General features: G+C 38.7%; 1 protein-coding gene across 5 annotated transcripts in view; it reads left to right on the top strand.

Moving 5' to 3' along the window:
* ube4b (ubiquitination factor E4B, UFD2 homolog (S. cerevisiae)) overlaps positions 1-17,395 on the top strand; it is a 28,433-nt gene extending 11,038 nt beyond the window's left edge. For 2 of the 5 annotated variants that reach the window (XM_061976838.1, XM_061976821.1), the window contains exons 5-29: positions 173-317; positions 392-617; positions 773-1,252; positions 2,587-2,691; positions 3,607-3,748; positions 3,836-3,936; positions 5,297-5,411; positions 5,642-5,725; positions 6,129-6,185; positions 7,193-7,309; positions 7,708-7,806; positions 7,891-8,004; positions 8,228-8,426; positions 9,021-9,162; positions 9,239-9,338; positions 9,528-9,655; positions 9,765-9,863; positions 12,640-12,875; positions 12,998-13,124; positions 13,209-13,353; positions 14,394-14,528; positions 14,677-14,868; positions 15,380-15,554; positions 16,491-16,637; positions 16,706-17,395. In XM_061976838.1, the coding sequence (XP_061832822.1) occupies positions 173-317; positions 392-617; positions 773-1,252; positions 2,587-2,691; positions 3,607-3,748; positions 3,836-3,936; positions 5,297-5,411; positions 5,642-5,725; positions 6,129-6,185; positions 7,193-7,309; positions 7,708-7,806; positions 7,891-8,004; positions 8,228-8,426; positions 9,021-9,162; positions 9,239-9,338; positions 9,528-9,655; positions 9,765-9,863; positions 12,640-12,875; positions 12,998-13,124; positions 13,209-13,353; positions 14,394-14,528; positions 14,677-14,868; positions 15,380-15,554; positions 16,491-16,637; positions 16,706-16,770 (3,675 nt within the window). In that variant the 3' untranslated portion in view covers positions 16,771-17,395. Of the gene's footprint in view, positions 1-172; positions 318-391; positions 618-772; positions 1,253-2,463; positions 2,692-3,606; positions 3,749-3,835; positions 3,937-5,296; positions 5,412-5,641; positions 5,726-6,128; positions 6,186-7,192; positions 7,310-7,707; positions 7,807-7,890; positions 8,005-8,227; positions 8,427-9,020; positions 9,163-9,238; positions 9,339-9,527; positions 9,656-9,764; positions 9,864-12,639; positions 12,876-12,997; positions 13,125-13,208; positions 13,354-14,393; positions 14,529-14,676; positions 14,869-15,379; positions 15,555-16,490; positions 16,638-16,705 lie in introns of all 5 variants that reach the window. The other 3 variants (XM_061976829.1, XM_061976856.1, XM_061976847.1) reach the window with 3 other exon arrangements.
* Positions 17,396-19,728: the final 2,333 nt, after the last annotated feature.

Here is a 19,728-nt window from a genome sequence, read left to right as displayed (position 1 = left end):
ATAATTAAAAAAAAAGAAAAAGAAAATCCTGCATCAAACTTACACAAAATGTAAAAACTTCTTCCTTGGATGTATTTTCCTTTCATCACGATTATCAAGGGTCCCAGTTAATGTGTCCTGATAGAGAATATTCTGTAGTGTGATCTAACCTGTGCTGCATCTACTCTCCTAGGACACCTCTGCAAACTCAGACCTCTCAGAAGACCAGGCTCTGCAGCTCGTTTGTAAGATCCTCCGCGTATCATGGAAGGAGCAGCATAGAGATGTCATCTTCCTCCCTTCGCTGGCAGCTGAATTTCAGCACAACCCTAAAGATGGTATGCCAGTAGTCAGCGTTTTTTTTTTGACTGGAGCAGTAGAGACTCATCTTTACTAATTTTGTCTGCTGCAGTATTCTCTGATTTCAAAGACCTGATCAGCCAGATCCTGATGGAGGTTCTCATGATGTCCACCCAGTCGCCTGTTCACAACACCTTTGCTAGCTTGACAGCCACCTCGCAGCCAATTGCAGCAGCCAAATCTCCAGACCGCCATTTGACACTGGTGCATCCCTCCAGCCAAGGCGGCAGCCCCATGGGCCCCGGAACGGGGTCCTTTGGTGCCAGTTCTCTGTCTAGGCAAGTAACAAGACTAAATGTTTCTTCTACTGGTCTTCATATCAAAGCTGTTTTTCTTCCCAATTGTTGTAATTGCTTGCTAATGATCAAGTGTTCCAGGTTTAGCTTGTTTATCCTTGTTATGGCAATCATGATGTGATCAATATCATTTACAGCCTGTATGGGTGTGGTAGCCCTTACCCAATGGCTCTGGATGCAACCAAGAGGACTTCACCAAATATTCCTACCAATCCCTCTGCACCTCCTACACCTTCTATGCCGCAATTTATTGTTCCACCCAGCCCACCCACTACTACTGTTGCTCCCCCTAGACAGTCCCTCAACCCTCCATCTGCCCCCATGCCCATCTCTCAGCGCTATCGGCCTTACTCCGTCACATCTCCCTGGGGGGCTCCGTCCCCATCCAGCCCAGGCCAAAGAGCATTTAGCTTTTTTGCGCCGTCTCCGAGCCCAGGTGGTCCCGCTGTGCCCCCCAATACACCGATCCCTTTGCCGGCAACTACCACTCATTCCCTCTCCTTGAGTTCACCCATGGCTCAGAGCCAGACCTTGTCCGCACCGGCCCCAGTGGTTCCCCCTTCTCCCAGAACAACAGCCCGACAGGCCGCCTTTGCTTCCCGGATCCCACCTTCTAGGTATCTTCTCTACCATTTGCATGTCAGTGTGTGGTGCACACACAAGGCAGCCTACTAAAATATTAACCTGTCCCAACGAACTAAACTGTAGGTTGTAAATGGACCAGAAAGCAGACCATTTGTTTAATACAGTAAAATGAGACTATCTAAACCAGAGTTTTTCAACAGGAGGTCCACAGAGGTAACGCAGGGGGGTTGTTAAATTTTGGGTTGATTACTTTTTTTTAATATATATTTTTATACAAATTTAAATGTCTTTAAATACACATTAACATTGATTCAATACATTGTAGTGTATTTTAGAAATGACAGTGGCATGGCCGGCCAATTCACTGTAATAACATAATGCGTTATATTATTGTGTTAATGTCAGCATTTAGGATAGCCAACGATTAGTGCTCTAACTGCCAGCTAACAATTAGGTTGTCAGCTAAACGCGCTGCAGTTGCCAGCTAGCGATTAGTATGCTAGTTCCCAGCTAGCTATTAGTGCGCTAGTTGTCAACTAGCAATTAACGTGCCAGTTGCCAGCTAACTGGGCGGTATAGCTCAGTTGGTACAGTGGCCGTGCCAGCAACTTGAGGGTTCCAGGTTCAATCCCCGCTTCCGCCATCCTAGTCCCTGTTGTTGTGTCCTTGAGCAAGACACTTTACCCACCTGCTCCCAGTGCCACCCACACTGGTTTAAATGTAACTTAGATATTGGGTTTCACTATGTAAAAGCGCTTTGAGTCACTAGAGAAAAGTGCTATATAAATATAATTCACTTCACTTCACTAATGATTAAGGTGGTAGTTGCCAACTAAGGATTAGCGTGCTAGTTGTCAGCTCGCGATAAGTGGCACTTTACTGTATTATTTAAATATCTTAGTATAGTATTGCACAGTTACAAGGCATCTTTAGAACCAGTTTAATTTAAAATACCATCAACATTTTAGTAGGGGGTCCCTGCTCATTCTCTGGATCAGTTTGTGAGTATGTGGCCTGGAAAACGTTAAAGACCCCTGGTCAAAACTAACCACTTTGCAAATAATCCTCCAGCCAAACATGCAAGTAGAAAATACATTTTTCTTCTGATCTAGCTGCTTGTGTGATAATTCACACAACTGTTTTGACACATGCCAACGCTGAATGTGAATATTTAGAGAACAATTAGCCTCCACACAGACATGCAACCAACAGCCATAAACGTTGCTACCCTCGTTGTAACCATTCCAATTATGTACTTCACTTTTTATCATCTTTTGTATCTTGCTTGCTCTTTGTTCCTTTTCTTATTTTTTTTCTTACTCTTTCAATCTTTACCTCACTCCTATTTTTTCCCCCATCACGTTAGCCCCTTGTCCCTCCTGTTGTTTGCCGTCTCTGACATATCCCAGGACAGCAGCGATGAAGAGCCTGAGGAGGAGGAAGATTTTGCACGGGTTCAGTTTGGGTCAAGGTACACCACTGCACGGTGTGTGTGTTTGCGCGTGCGTGCTTGCTCAGCAATGGCCTGCTGCATGTACCAGTGGGCTTTGCCATTAACGGAGCACAAACACACTGGCAGACTGGTGAAAGATTAACAAATGCAGCTATTTAGGAATGATTTGTTTGTTTATAGGCTTTAGTATTCATATTTAGTATTATGTGTTGTTACAGTTTAAGAATTGATTTATTCTGATAGCATAAATTAATTGGCCCTCGCTTATATTTCACTTCCATTTTTCATACAATGATTAAGGTGTTTTGTGTGGTTTTTTTTTTGCTTCATCATATGAACCTTAAGAGTATTTTTCAGTTGCATCAAATTTACTCAGTACTTTTTCATACAGCACATGTCTTCTATATTTGTGCATGAACAAAGGTGTTCATTCACAGCTTTATGCTCCTGCTGAGTGATAGTGGATGGGGGCTAAGTTCAGGAACTTTCCATTTTTACCAACACAACAGGGCCAAATGTTCTTTAACATTACATGATCTAACATGTGAAGGGTTATGTCATGATTTGATTTGTCAAATTACAATGCATCGCCTGTGTCTGTTAAATAACAAACGCTTCTACTTGTACATTTTGAGGTTTTCTATTGTGCTTTGAAGCAGCTCACATCCAGGTTGTGATACTGTAGCTGGCCACTAATAAAGCAAATGCAAGGACAATCCTCGTATCAAATTAACAAAGTGTGCACAACTTTTTTTTACCTGTAGCATTGGTTTTGATTTCAAGAGCAACATGCTCTGTCGCCGCCACTAATGCCATTAATACATTTCTTTCAGGGCCTGTGAAAGAGAGCTGCTGTTTACATGAAGCTAACAGTGCATTTCAAACCGTGCGAATGTTTTGTTCACGTGATTGTTTTTCCTTGTTTGTGTTTAGTCTTGGGGCATGCGGAGGGTCGGTGTCTTGTGATTCGGCCGGCGACCGCTTCACCATTGAAGCGTGCAAAGAGACAGAGATGCTGAACTACCTCATTGAGCGCTTTGAGAGTGTTGGCATGGAGGAGAGGAAAGCTCCCAAGGTATTTGTAGCAGAAAAATTAACAGCATGTAGTACTATTTTCTTTAGGGTGAATCTTACGATATGAGCTTTTCTTTCTTTTCCTCAGATGTGTAACCAACCTAATGTCAGCCAGCTTCTTAGCAACATTCGCTCTCAGTGTATCTCTCACGTTGCCCTTGTCCTTCAAGGTTCTCTGACCCAGCCTAGGTAAGTAAGCCTATAACATATACTGTATATCGCCACGCTAAAACATTTGGCTTAATATGTATTTGTAGTAACACTAGTGGTCATTTTATATTCGCATTTGCTCTTTCTTTAACTTTGGCTCTAAATCCCAATTACATTGGTGCCTCAACTTACTTACAAGCCCAATTGGTTCTACGACCAAGCTCATAACTCCAAACGCCCGCATTTCAAATCGTCGGCCAAATGAATTAAAATTTTAAAAAAAACATTACCATTTTAATATGTAAGATGCCTCTCAAAAATAAAAATAAAATTTTTAGATAATAAATATTGTTTTAAATACAATACCATACAATGTACTTCAAATAACTACAGGAGTTTTATGAAATAATATATTGATAATATTGTACAGCATTTACCTTGGTGAGTGGACTAATGCGGCGTCTCCTTTGTGCTTGTTTTTGGTTAGTTGTTATTGTTATGGTTTATGTTGCACACGGACGTATTTGAGTGACGGACCAGAGGTCAGAGCTGACCGCAAGGGATGTGTAAGTCTGTGTACCGGTACCTTGATGAATAAAAATACAGTTAGCAAGGGTAATGTTCAATCGTCCAGTTTGTAGAGACAGAACAAACTGAAATACGGCAGGCACACAACTGGTAGCGTCTCCATTTTTTCATGGGTAAACACCCTCATAATGTCTCCTGCTTCAGGGTTGTGCAGACTGACGATGCTGCGGCTATGATTTCTTTCTTTGAATCGTTTGGTTCTTCTCACCGCTCTCTTTCGCACTTGCTTTCTCCATTCTGGTGCTTCCAGTGCAGGCCAGTGGACCAGATCTTTTGGATCCTACAGGGTTTAATCTGACAATCACCACGCCAACAAGCCGTCCTAAGTTACATAAAGAAACATCACAGGTTTACACTTGCACACTTCTTTGAAAAGGAGTAGGAAAAAGCAGAGTTTATTTACCGTAATTCTACATAATCAACATGTCGCAGCAATTAGTACTGATAGTTTGTTCAAGCTCTGTGTTTGACATGATAAACAATAAATACATTGGCAAGAGATTAAAGGTGAATGAATGAATGCAGTACATAAATGAATAAATACAGGAGTAAAATACTGACAGAAAAACTAAACACATTTAATAATTAAAACATTTAATTTATTCTTTCAAATGCATATAGTTTATTATCCTAATGTGCCTGTTCCAGCTTGCAACACAACTGAACCTAACAACACATTTGTGGTCCTTCATCCATCTGTTTGAGGACATTCTGTCTCTTTTTCCTTTCACAGTCTCCATGGTGACCTGTCTTTTTTCCCCCTCCCCTCACATAATTTATATATTTATTTGGTTGTGTGCACTACATACAGGAGCCCTCTGCATCATTCTCTGCTGGTCCCTTATATGCTGTGTCGGAACCTTCCATATGGCTTTATCCAGGAACTGGTGCGCATTACCCACCAGGAGGAAGAAGTGTTCAGACAGGTGGGCACTACAGCACATTTGCAAGTTCTGAACATATATTTGTACCTAAATTTATCTAGCATGGAATTTTGCAGTGTGACATTCAAAACACGGAAACTGCTCAGTACATGGATACTGACTGCCACCCGCTAATATTTACTGTGAAGAATAATGTTCTATTAAACATTTGTGGTTTTCTTGCACTATGAGTCAAATTTCAAAAAGTGACCCTCATGATGTTAACTTCCCAGATCTTCATTCCTATCCTTCATGGGCTGGCTCTAGCGGTAAAAGAATGTTCCTTTGACAGCGACAACTTTAAATACCCCCTCATGGTAAGATGGTGCCTTAGTTCTATCTATAGTACAAGGTAAAGATCCAAATTAACACGATGACTGTGCAGGTAGTCCAGATGGGATCAATGTGATGTTGGCAGCTAGTCCGTATATCTACTCAATAGCATGGAATTTCTGGATCCTTATGCCAATATTTGACACTTAGGTAGTTAAATATAGAAAATACATAATGTTCCCATAGGGATGCTTCTTCTGTTTGAATACTTTTTACCTGAAATGTAATATACCTGAGCATGTTAATCTATTTTGTCAGGGAAACACACTATCTTACATTCCTCATTTATCATTAAAAAACATTTAAAGAGTAAACAAAACCAGCTAGTTGAATTAAAACATTTTTTTAAATATACCGGTACATATAATATTTTGTTTGTTTCTGCAGGCATTAGCCGAGATTTGTGAAATCAAGTTTGGAAAGACTCACCCTGTGTGCAGTTTGGTAAGTGCACAGCTAGATGATGCATCATTTTGTCCTTACAGCTCACACTGTTGTTAGGCTTTGTCTGTAAGACTGTCTTTTGGCAAGACAAAACTGGATGACTTAGTGCTTATGTTTTGATTTCTCCACTGCATTTGATTTTTACTTATTTGTCCATTCCTATATGGTCCCATGATTTTCAATGAAGTTAAACTCCTGGTTAGGACGAGATATTATTTATAGGGGTTTCTGGATAAAACTTATTCACTTCCGATACGATACCGATATTGAAGCCTTGAGTGTTGATCAAAACCGATATTAAACACATACAATATCACCACAAATCAAAGTAAAATAATTTTGTAGTGTGAAATGTTAGAAAAGGCTCGATCAAATAAATTGCTCAGAAAATAGTGGTAGGTATGAAAAAAACTAACCTTATGACAGATTTATGCTTTTAAAGTGCAGTTATAACTTGTTTTAGGCGACACCTAATGTTCACAATAATGTATTAAGTTTAGCTCATGACGCAGTAAGTGGAATGATGTGGATACGTTAGTTAATGGATAAATTCTAATAAGTTTGTGTCGTGCAGACTTTGTATCTGTTCGTATTATGCAACTATAACTATTTGATACTTGCTTATATTGACAAAAGAAGGGTTTTAGATCACAATATTGTTCAATTAAGAACACTTATTACATATGTCTTGTGTGCGAATCTGTGTTTAGCTATTCTGTAGCTGTGAGTTCGCCAGTAGCCTATAGCCTACCATGTTTACCATTTATAAATGACTTACTAAAATACAAGAAAAGGCCAACGTTGTGTGCTTATTGGAGGATATTTATCTGTTAAATAGCTGTCTGGCTTCACACAAGCAACACGCTGCAAGATGGTTTGTATCTGAGCTTATATCGAAAATTTTAGATACTTGGTTTTTTTTGCTGATGTCGGACCGATATCAATATCTCATCAGCACACCCCTAATTTTTAGATTTTGATAAAATGATGGTGGCTCTTCTCCATAGGTAACGTCGCTTCCTCTTTGGTGTCTCAAACCTCTGAGTCCAGGATGTGGCAGGGAAATTCAGAGACTGTCTTACCTTGGCGCCTTCTTCAGCCTCTCTGTGTTTGCTGAGGATGATGTGAGTACATAACCATAACTCAATTTACTTACATTGGGGCGGCGTGGCTCAGTCGGTAAAGCGCCCGTGCCAGCAACTTGAGGGTTCCAGGTTCGATCCCCGCTTCTGCCATCCTAGTCACTGCTGTTGTGTCCTTGGGCAAGACACTTAACCCACCTGCTTCCAGGGCCACCCACACTGGTTTAACATGTAATTTAAAGACGTAGATAATGGGTTTCATTATGTAAAGCGCTTTGAGTCTCGCTATATAAATATAATTCACTTCATTTCACATTCCATTTATATATTTGATCTTACGAAATAAATTGCACTGTACTACTTATACCAGATAATAAATCCAGCACAAAATCAATTTAATTATTTACCTAATCTCATTCTTATTTTCCATTTCCTTTTAGACCAAAGTAGGAGACAAATATTTCTCTGGTCCAGCTATCACCATTGAGAACACGAGAGTTGTCAGCCAATCCTTGCAGCATCATCTGGAGTCAGCAAGGGTGAGTTTCTGTTATTCATCCATTCTGCGGTGATGACTTCTTGTAATGTCATTTAAATGCGATGTTGAATATTTTTTCTTTAAGGGTGACCTCTTTAAAGTTCTTCACAACATCCTACTAAACGGAGAGACACGTGAATTAGCTCTTAGTTACATGGCAGCTTTAGTCAACTACAATGTGAAGAAAGCCCAGATGCAGGTGAGTTTTATAGCTCCGTACACAGTCAGTGGTGTTTTCACTGCTTTTACCATGAATTGTACACTTGTACTATCCCTCTTTTTGACACTGTCATGTTGGTTTAACAATAGGTTAATGTGTTTTATTCTTTACAGTGGTGTAGAATTGCATAAAGTAGTGTTTCTAATAGGTTACCGTAAATCCAATTATGAATTTGCTCTAATTCATCCTCCTTTTCTTCTAGACTGATGACAAGCTGGTGTCGACAGATGGCTTCATGCTCAACTTCCTTTGGGTGCTGCAGCAGCTCAGCATGAAGATCAAGTTGGAAACAGTGGACCCCTTCTACATTTTCCACCCCCGTTGTCGCCTTGTCGTCAGCACAGAGGAGACCCGCCTGAAGGCCACCATGGAAGAGCTCAAGAGCTGGCTGTCTGAGCTCCGTGAGTTGGCGTCGGTTGAAATGTTTTTTCACCGTGGCCTGGAAGTGCAAAACACTTTTAACATTTCCACTAAACAATTACAACTGCAGAAAAAAAATACAATTACAATTATGCAAACCAAATTTAAAAAAAAAAGACAAAACGATTTACATTTTCAGAAACCACATTAACAAAAGACAAAACAATTAATACAACATTTTATAAAGCACAAAAGTAAACAATTTACAATATCAGAAAACACATTAACCTAAAGCAAAACAATGTACACTTTCAGAAAACAAACATTGTCTTTTTAATTTGATTTGTGTAATTACGTATAAGTTGTTTTGCTTTTTGTTGTGTTTTCTGAAATTGTAAATTGTTTCATTTTTTTAAATTTAGTTTGCATAACTGTAAGTGTGTAATTTGGTCATTAGTTTTTTGTAATTTTAATTGTTTCATGAAATGTGAAAGTGTTTTGTATTTCCAGGCCAGTGTACGTTTTGAATTATGAGGAGAGTAGATTAACAACATTTGAGACCTGCTCTTAATTGCATGTTATGGATACATTCAAGTAAGACGCAGTGAAACTGACTATTCTTTTTGTATGGACAGATGATGATGATGCCACCAAATTCTCAGAGCCCAAGTTTCCCACTGAATGTTTCTTCTTGACCCTGCACACCCACCATTTGTCCATTTTGCCTGGCTGCAGGCGCTATATCCGCAGGTTGCGGGCCATTCGTGAACTGAACAGGTATAGACAAATGCCTGTGTCACAGTTTTAGTGTTCTTCATCGTCATTTAATTGTTTTTCTATTGTACCTTATTAGGACCGTAGAGGAGCTGAAAAACAGTGAAGGCCAATGGAAAGATTCACCACTGGCCAGTCGACATAGAGAGATGCTCAAGCGATGCAAAACACAACTCAAGGTTTGTATTTTCATATGCATGAACTGTCTTTAATGATTTTGCATATATGTACACACTTATTCTAAGCATGCAAATGTACATTCTAAGCGTGCAGTATGTGGATAATAGAGCAGTCATGTTTCTCTTTGTATGCTGTAACACATATTTACACAAAAGTAATCCTGATTACATGTGACTTTGCCCTGTCAGAAACTGGTTCGAGCCAAAGCATGCGCTGACGTAGGCCTTCTGGATGAGAACCTGCTCCGCAGATGTCTCCAGTTCTACAGCACTGTCATTCAACTCATACTCCGTATGGTAGACCCCGCTTACCCTAAGTAAATCACATCCCTGTCTTGTTTTTTTGTTTTAGTTCATGCTATGTTAAATGTTCATGTAAATGTATTAGTGTATAATGGAAGTAAAAAGCTGTTTATTTCTTTACAGCATCACTTTGCCATTGAACCCTGAGATCCCCAAAAGCTTTGCTGCTCTCCCAGAATTTTACATTGAAGATGTGGCTGAGTTTTTGCTTTTTGTCGTGCAGTAAGTTCTCACTTCTGTCCTTTTACTTTCTGGTGAATTTTTGTTCAAATATTTATTGAGAGCTACAGAGAGAGATGGCCCAGCCTTTAGTTCTAGGCTGCCTCACCACACATTCTACACCAATTGCAAGACCGACATGAACAACAATCACCAAGCGGCAATAGCTAATAATCACAGTCCCACACACAAATACACCCCACACCTGAAACATAATATTAAAAACTAGATTACTATTTTAATAAAGCATTTGTGTAACAAATGCGTATTTGCCCTTCCCGTAAGTGGGGGTATTTAGAAAAAGTGGTGAAATGGCTAGAAATGTAGGTTTTAACATCACGATCTAACATGTCAACTAAATATAAATATTTACAGGTTATTTTAGCCGAATTAATGAGTTAAAACTAAAAATGACAAGAAGTCCAGCTGTGAATATGCTAGTTTACTTAATACAGTATAACTAGTATAATGGTATTATATAGTATAATTAGTACAATAAGCTCATTCTGTAGGCTGGTATGATAAGTAACACAAGAGGCATTTAATACAATGTTGTCCATGTCCACACTTTAAACATGTCTAAACCCATGTTCAGTTCACCAAGTTATTTCGCACACAACAAACCGTCTACACAATTCAGACCAACAAAAAAGCTTCTCCAATGCAACATCTTCATCTGCAAAAAACAATATTAATATTAAAAGAAAATTAAACCGAAACAAAGAAACATGCTGTCTGTCCAAAAAGGAGCAAGAAGAAGCAAAAGCTTATATTGTCCTGCCCGTCCCTCAGATAATCTGATTTTAAATCCTCAATACAATACATAATCATGTGATACTACCTTGTGTGTGTGTGTGTGTGTGTGTGTGTGTGTGTGTGTGTGCGTGCGTGCGTGCGTGTGCGTGCGTGCGTGCGTGTATTAATATATATATATTTATTCATTTGTATCTCACGATAATAAACCCACTCTTCATTTCATCAAATGTAGTTTGTATACATGCATTACAACCTTAAAGGGAACTACACTGTTTTGGAACATAGCCTATCATTCACAATCCTTATGTAAAATGAGAACACATTTTTCTTTTTTTTAATGCATTCTAATGAGTACCGGTAAATAAATGCTAGCAAAGGTCTGTTTACAATGGAGCCTATAGTAGTTACTCTATTCTGCCTATAGAGCGCTTAAAAAACATCCAAACACCTCAATCAAGGTTTCATATACACCTTGTAAGTATATATGTAATGTAGTAACAGACATTTTAATAATAAAATGTAATGTTTACGGATTTTGCTCATTTTAAGCACAAGGCGGCATATTAATTTCAAAAATGTATCACAATGTTCACTTTTTCCTTTAACTACAATCTTGCAGACTTCATGAGAGCCAACAAACATAATTAAACATCACTTACTGTACAATGTCGGCTCTCACTGGGATGTCAACTGTTAGGATGTTGATATATTCCTGTTTAGATGAAGAATGACTTATCTTCACAAAGGGTTGAAAAAACGTGTCTGTTTTCTTTTCTCGCCAAATCTGGGTCTAAATTGACTAAGTATACCACCTTCTTGGTTTATTTCCACATCATTTTTCTAACAAGGTGAGAGACATGACTTATAATCTAGAATAAACTTTCACGAGCTCCAAGGCGAGAAAGCAGCTCACCAGCTGATGTCAATATAGAAGCATAAGGAAATTGCCTCTCTGATCAATGCGCTGCTAAATGTAGGTCTTTAACGTTTGTGCTTATAATAAAAATGTCGCAAGTACTTTAGATATTTTGGTCACAAAATGTAAATGGAGTATTGTTGCCACTTTTTCGATGGTTATTTATTGGGTTTTATGTTTGGAATGGACACAATGACGTCACAGCTCCCATTGGCTCCATTGTAAGCAGACTTTTATTTACGGGTTAGAATACATTAAAAAAGACGTGTTTCATAAGAAATGTGAATTATAGGAACATTTTCAAAAAAGTGCACCAAGATATTTAAGACCACTTTTGTCACCTGTGGAATTTTTTTTTTTCTTAGTTAATTAGCCTATAATAAATATTGCAGTAGTTAACGCCTATTAAAAGTTGTTGCTTTAAGAGTAAATTAGGCCTGTTATTTTTACGACTTTTATTTACCGTAATATAAGTCAGGAGGTTGCTGATTTTGTTAAAAAATTTTCACCATGGTTATTTTGTGCACTTATCGACAAAGGATTCAACAGTTAACCGTTATTTATACAGTTGGTCAAATTACATTTTTAGATTATATTCCGTGTACTTGTGTGCAGTGTTTCCTCGTCGCTTACTACAGTCTCAGTGCAGCATGGATACAATTGAGATTTAGTACCAATTTAGGTGTTCATGTTAACATTTCTTAGGCTTTTGGTGTATTAAATGTTTTAAGAGCACAGTACCGGTAAGTGTTAAAGCTGGGTGTAGTGTGTGGAGAGCTTATAAAGACTTTAATTGCATATAATAATCGTAAATCGTAAAATAAATGCTTTCTGAAATGTAACCTCCGCAAAAATCAAGGAACACTGTACCTTGACATTTGGTCCAGAAGCCGAGTGGCCCTGCTTTGGAAGTACTCATAAAATGTCTTCAAGGTTGGCAGGTCTGTTTATAGTATTTCGGGTTTTTTTTTTCTATTAACTTACCTCAGCCATTTTATGGTGTTTATTTGTACAACAAGACCATTACAACTAACTACATTGTCAGGAAAATCTAGCAGCTCTTTTTTTCAACATCTACTCTATTCATCTCCTTTTACTTCCTTGCAGGTATGCTCCCCAAGTTTTATACGAGCCTTGTGTTCAAGACATCGTCACTTTTTTGGTAGTGTTCATCTGCAGTCAGAACTACATCAGGAATCCATACCTTATCGCCAAGTTGGTTGAAGTTTTGTTTGTCACCAACCCTGCTGTGCAGCCTCGCACTCAGCGCTTCTCTGAAATGATGGAGAACCACCCGTTGTCCATCAAACAGTTGGTGCCCGCCCTTATGAAGTTCTACACTGGTGAGTTCTTCTTGTGACTGTGTTGTAAGAGTGAGATAAAAGTGATTTCCCATTGGCAATAGTGTCATTGATAAACACAAATGCCAGTATTTGACTGCTCTTTCATGGTCTTCTCTGGCTAGATGTTGAGCACACTGGTGCCACCAGTGAGTTCTACGATAAGTTCACAATAAGGTACCATATCAGTACCATCTTTAAGAGTCTATGGCAAAACATCGCCCACCACGGCACTTTCATGGAGGAGTTCAAGTGAGTGTAGTCGCAAACCATTTTTGGGAATACATCATATTAAGTTATAGCGTCACTACTCTTGTTATGCTTACTTCCCCTTAGCGCCGGCAAACAGTTTGTTCGCTACATCAACATGTTGATCAATGACACCACCTTCCTGTTGGATGAGAGCCTTGAGTCTCTGAAGCGCATCCATGAGATTCAAGAGGAGATGAAGAATAAGGATCAGTGGGATCAGCTCCCCAGGGTTTGTATTTGTACTAATTTTTATCTCCGTCAAAAAGCATGGCCTTCTTTCTTTTTTGTTCATCACCTCTTGGCCGCAGCTTTTAATACACTGTGGGCACAAATATTAGGCAAGTACTTTAACCATATCATCGTTATGTGTATTTCCCAACTCCAATCTGTATAAACTTGAATGCTGATTGGATTTAAGCTTATCTGGTGGTGATGTGTATTTAAGTAATAAGGACTGGTGACCTTAAGAGGTTAACTCCCTCAATCAAGACATGCATAATTAAGAAGCTTCTTTTCTTCAGCCAAAGTGGGCCAAATACAAAATATTAACGATGATAATTTTAATCTACATTTAAAACGCTTCCTTTTGGTCGAGATAATGTGTATTGGATATGCTTTGGTTTCCATTTTACTCCAGTCACAAACATAATCCGTTTTTTTAGTCTGTCTGCAATATTTCCGTTTGTGAAGGTGTTCCCAGATTACGAATGAAACCACGCACCGCCCTCTCCAAAAGTATCATAATTTATCTTTTGAAAATGTACACTGTTTAGATATAAATCTTAAAGTTGTCACCGCTATTTTTTTCTCCAGACACAGTCGAAAATAAACTTAATGAACATTCTATAGATTCACCCGGTTACACCTACACATTCTCTGATCGATTTAGACTGCATAAAAGCAGCTATGGTACTTTCAGCACATTTGTCACTGCATGTCGCACATTTGTTGTTGTGCGCATGCCAAGATCAGATTAAAAATAATACTTTATCCTACCTTTTTTGTGTGTTTCCTCGTAGCCTGAAGTTAAGCCCTGGCTGACAGCTTGACTTAATGTCCAAATAAGTGCTCAAACAGAGACATCCAAAACTGTGTGCAAGTTCACGCCAAAATGCATGAACCTTATGATCTGATGCGTTGGAATAGTATCCAAAATTGTAACAACATTTACACTTGAGAAGAGACAACGTTCATCATAGGTCGCCTTCAAAATGACTCTCTCACAATCTATCACCTAAATAACATTTGTGTTCACCTGGTCTCATTCAGGAACAGCAGCAAAGCCGGCAGTCCCAGCTGACTCAGGATGAGCGGGTGTCTCGCTCCTACCTAGCCTTGGCCACAGAGACGGTTGAAATGTTCCACATCCTCACCAAGCAAGTCCAAAAACCTTTCCTCAGGCCTGTGAGTATCAGTGCATCTACAAAACATCGCTAAACAAACAATATATCTTCAAGATAAACTAGGTTGTACCAAGACATTATTTATCCGCCCTAAATGCACTCGCTCAACCTGACAAGCTATTCTTAACTTTGGCATCACCTTCTTGCAGGAGCTGGGGCCGCGTTTAGCCGCTATGCTGAACTTTAACCTCCAGCAGCTCTGCGGGCCCAAGTGTCGGGACCTGAAGGTAGAGAATCCAGAGAAGTATGGCTTCGAACCCAAGAAGCTGTTAGACCAGCTGACCGACATCTACTTGCAGCTGGACTGTGCCCGCTTTGCCAAGGCAATAGCGGACGACCAGGTTGGACCCGCAAACTCTTTTTACTGAGATGCTGTGATATAAAACACAACAATGTTATTGTCATATACTTCAGTTAGGTTTCTAAAAACCTTTACGACATGGAAATTAATTTAGGTTTGTGCTATGCTATGTGAATTTAATCCACTCTTTGATCCGGCAAAACTGGCTATGTCTGAATCTTCAGTTCTGAGTAGCAAGAGACAGCTTTAATATTGCACAAAGTACTATGTCATCATTTTAGTAATTTTATACTAAATGTGTGACAGCACACTGTAAAATATGGTTCCTTACACCCGTTGACTGCAAGCCTTTGATATAACAAATGAAATGTTTTCCTATTCTCTTCTCTCATTTTGGTTCACATTTTGGAATAATGTTATTTTTTAATTACAGATGAAATCGCAGAAACGTCAACAATGATATTGCAGTCCGACTCTGAATATGTTATGTATACAGTCCCAGAGACTTTCCTTATTTAATGTTGTTTTTATCTTTTGTTCCGTGTCTGTAGCGGTCATACAGTCGAGAGCTCTTTGAAGAGGTCATCTCCAAGATGAGGAAGGCTGGCATCAAGTCATCTATCGCAATTGAAAAATTCAAGCTGCTATCTGAAAAGGTGGAGGAAATAGTTGCCAAGAACTCCCAGTCAGAAATGGACTACAGTGACGCACCTGACGAGTTCAAAGGTGTGTGAGAATATATACTGTATGTGCGTGTGAGACGCACATGTGCTTTTGATTCTAAATATGTCTGGTACAGTTTCACTTGCTGGCACAGCTTGACATCTTCCTTCCCTCTCACTATCCTCATGCCGCATTTAGATTTTACTACAGCATGTATTAGCTTGTCTTTTCCATTTTTCTATTTGCATTTTATATTTCTTAAATCTCAAAGTGCTTCACACTGCCAGAGTCCTTATCTACCAACCATGAGCCAAAACAATGCAAAGACACTATTAATGCACAACAAAAGAAGAGGTAGACATCTACAAAATACATCATCATTACCTTTATTTCATATGTTGATATTAAGGCAGAATAACCTTTTTTAAATGTTTTGACATTTTGCATGTCTTAAATAAATTAATTTCAAAATGAAATGAAAGCATTACTAATGTAAAATATAACCTGTAAAGTGTAAACTGTTTTCTTATTCTACAGTAAAGCGATTGTACCCAAAGTACTTTCTATACGATATACTGTAGAGTTAAATGTTCAATGCTTATACTCCATTCATACATTTCCAGGCCTGTGGGTGCATGAAGGCTGTCGCTACTATTGAATAGCAGACATTTGCAGGGGATTTGTCACCCCATAGAGGTTGTATAGACAATTTACAGAGCAAGGCTATCCTATAACCACCGACTTATTATAATCCAGAATTGGAGTCAGAATGTTTGGCCTACATACCTCCTTTGATTTCCAGATAAGACTGCCAAACCCACCACGGTCAACAGGAGTGTGTCGCGCAACAGGTGTCGAGTTTCTCTGTAGTAAAAAAAATCTCCCATGCTGGATTTGTATTTAATAACCTGCGAGCTGTAACAACCTAGTGTGGGACAGTAGGCTGAATGCTCCTAAGGAGTATTATATTATTTGTTTTGTTCTGAACTGTTCTAACAGACCCCTTGATGGACACGCTGATGACCGACCCCGTGATCCTGCCCTCAGGAAACATCATGGATCGATCCATCATCCTGCGCCACCTGCTCAACTCGCCCACTGATCCTTTCAACCGGCAGCCTCTCACAGAGAGCATGCTGGAGTCAGGTAACCACTTTAATCGGAAAATGCACTTAAAGCAGCAGCTTCAGACATTGCCTTGTTTTATCCCACAGTCCCTGAATTGAAGGAGAGGATCCACGCATGGATGAGAGAAAAACAAGGAGGGCGACTTGTTTAAAGACTCAATGTCAACTACACCCATGATCAAGGGATCTGGCCCCAAATCGCCTGAATTGAGTGTCATTGCTACCAACAATAACCAACATTATTATATGATTTTTATTTTTATTTACACGTTTTGCCCTAATGATGCTTAAAAACAACATAATAAAGTTAAGATTTTTTATTTGCTTCCTGGATTTGTGTATACTGTATATGTATATCCAAATATACACATATGTTTAGGGATTATAATGCTGCAAGAATCAGTCTTCATCACAAACCGGTTTACCAGCAGGATGAATACAGTCATTTCCTTGAACATTTTCAATACTTTATGGTTCTTGTGTGTTTTGTAACATTGTGTATGTGGTCTTTACTAAAGACGTGTAATTATTTTAGGGTGAGGGGCTAGAAAGTGTCAGGGTTGTTGAGTCATTGTAAACCAGACTCACAATGTCAACTTTAAGTTGGTATAATGTGCAGAAGTCCCAGGTGTTCAACTGATTTGTACTTGTTGTAGGTTGAGTTTAGAAGTGGGAATGTCCATGGAGGATGTAGCCTAACGTTGCACAATCCTTTTTTATTTAAATGCAGTCAGATGTTGAGCAGTGGTGTACCAAAAATATAATTTCTGGACTTTTTCATTTTGTCACGTTTCCCCCCTCTGCTGACTTTGAAAGACTGAATTAACATCTTATGGGCACATCGCTGCTATCTAGCGCCCCTCTAGTGCTTCAAGAACAAATTTATAGTAAAGGGTAGGTAACTTGGCCAGAACATGACGGAATGTAGCATGAGCTCTAGAAACATTGCAACAACTTGACATCACATCTCTGGACAGTCTCTCTCTCTCTCTCTCTCTCTCTCTCTCTCTCTCTCTCTCTCTCTCTCTCTCTCTCTCTCTCTCGCTCTCTCGCTCTCTCACTGTACCTAACTTGACCTTGCTGACCTTAACTGTACAGGAAATCTCTTAACTACACACCTGTTTTGGAAGCTAGGATTTTCAACTGAAAATAAAAGATACACATTATTCCAAACAGTGTTTGTTTTTTATCCCCATAAATTGTGTGTTCAGTTGAATTTTTACATAATACAATAGTATTATTTACAAGCTTAATTGGTGACCAAATGTTTAACTCAAAACACTGTCTCCTATTGGAATTAATTGAGATCAAATTAATGAGTTATTTTTCCACAAAACATTTCTAACACATAACATGCCTTTTATAAGAAAAACAACTAACTTTTAAATAATTTTGTAAGAAAAACAATAGAATAGAATGTACAACTAACAACTACAGTGGACTTCTACGGTATCTCCTTCCAGCTGCTTTTGCGTCAAACCGTCCGCAGCTTTTCCATAGTTTCATGGATAAACATCAGACGTTTAGAAATTATTTTAACATTCTTTGCTGGCGTTAGACTCATTGTTTTTCAGTAGCAGTGTTACACTAGAATTGCTTCGCCAAGTCTACTACACGCGCTGTCATTTCTTTCTTTAATTCAATTATCATCCATTACAAAAAACATTCTTGCCAAAACCAACAGCTTGTCCATTACTCTCTGCAATTCCTCTGTCTCCCCCTCCTCCCAAGTCAAGAGTCTGGGTGTCATCCTCAACAGCACACTTTCCTTTCAAGCCCACATAAACAGCATTACCCGGTCTTCTTACTTTCATCTACGGAACATTAATCGTCTTCACCCATCCCTTACCCCACATACTGCTGCCATACTAGTCCATAGCCTGGTCACCTCTCGCCTGGACTACTGCAACTCTCTCCTGTTTGGTCTCCCTCACAAGTCACTTCACAAACTCCAGCTTCTCCAAAACTGCAGCCCGGATAATCACCAGAACCCCTTCAATCCAGCACATCACCCCTGTTCTGCAGCAACTCCACTGGCTACCCATCAAACATCGTATCCACTTTAAAATAATTCTCCTCACTTTCAAAGCCATCCATAACCTCTCTCCATCTTATCTCTCTGACCTGATCCATGTCGCCACGCCCAAACGTTCCCTAAGATCCTCTTCATTTTTTTTTTTTATAGAGGTTTATTTGAAATAGGGACAGATACAAAAACATAGACATCTGAAACAGTTATCCAATGTATGCATCGTAGTGTTTGTAGCCAAAGCTAATTTACAACACTTGTCCCCAACAACAACAACCCAGATCCATCCATCTATCCATCCATCCATTTTCTACCGGTTATTCCCTTCGGGGTCGCGGGGGGCGCTGGAGCCTATCTCAGCTACAATCGGGCGGAAGGCGGGGTACACCGTGGACAAGTCGCCACCTCATCGCAGGACCAACACAGATAGACAACATTCACACTCACATTCACACACTAGGGCATACTTGCCAACCTTGAGACCTCCGATTTCGGGAGGTGGGGGCGCGGTTAAGAGGGGAGGAGTATATTTACAGCTAGAATTCACCAAGTCAAGTATTTCATACATATATATATATATACATATATATATGTATATATATATATATATATATATATATATATATATATATATATATACATATATATATATACATATATATATATATATATATATATATAAACATATATATATACATATATATATATATATATATATATATATATATATATATATACATCCTGAAATTATGCAAACAAAACTGTGTTTAGATAATTGATACTTCAAACTTGCATAAATAAATCTTAAGGAATATAACATAACTTGGCTTCTGAGAGTTTCAAAATGTAATGAATAAAATGCTAAAGTTGTTGATAAACAAGCAATTATTTTAATAATTAAATATGGTCATTTTAAATGAATTATTATGATAATTCAAAATCAATTATTTCAAATATGTTTATTTTAATGTATAATTCTGTGGCTGGATGTAATAAGGAGTCAGGAAAAAATACAAAGAAAAATACAATTCAATCAATCAATCAATCTTTATTTATATAGCCCTAAATCACAAGTGTCTCA

This window comes from Nerophis lumbriciformis, linkage group LG01, assembly GCF_033978685.3.
Source record: "Nerophis lumbriciformis linkage group LG01, RoL_Nlum_v2.1, whole genome shotgun sequence".
Classification (NCBI taxonomy): Eukaryota; Metazoa; Chordata; class Actinopteri; order Syngnathiformes; family Syngnathidae; genus Nerophis; species Nerophis lumbriciformis.
Note: the sequence above shows the minus strand (reverse complement) of the source record. Positions and strands in the feature narration are given on the sequence as shown.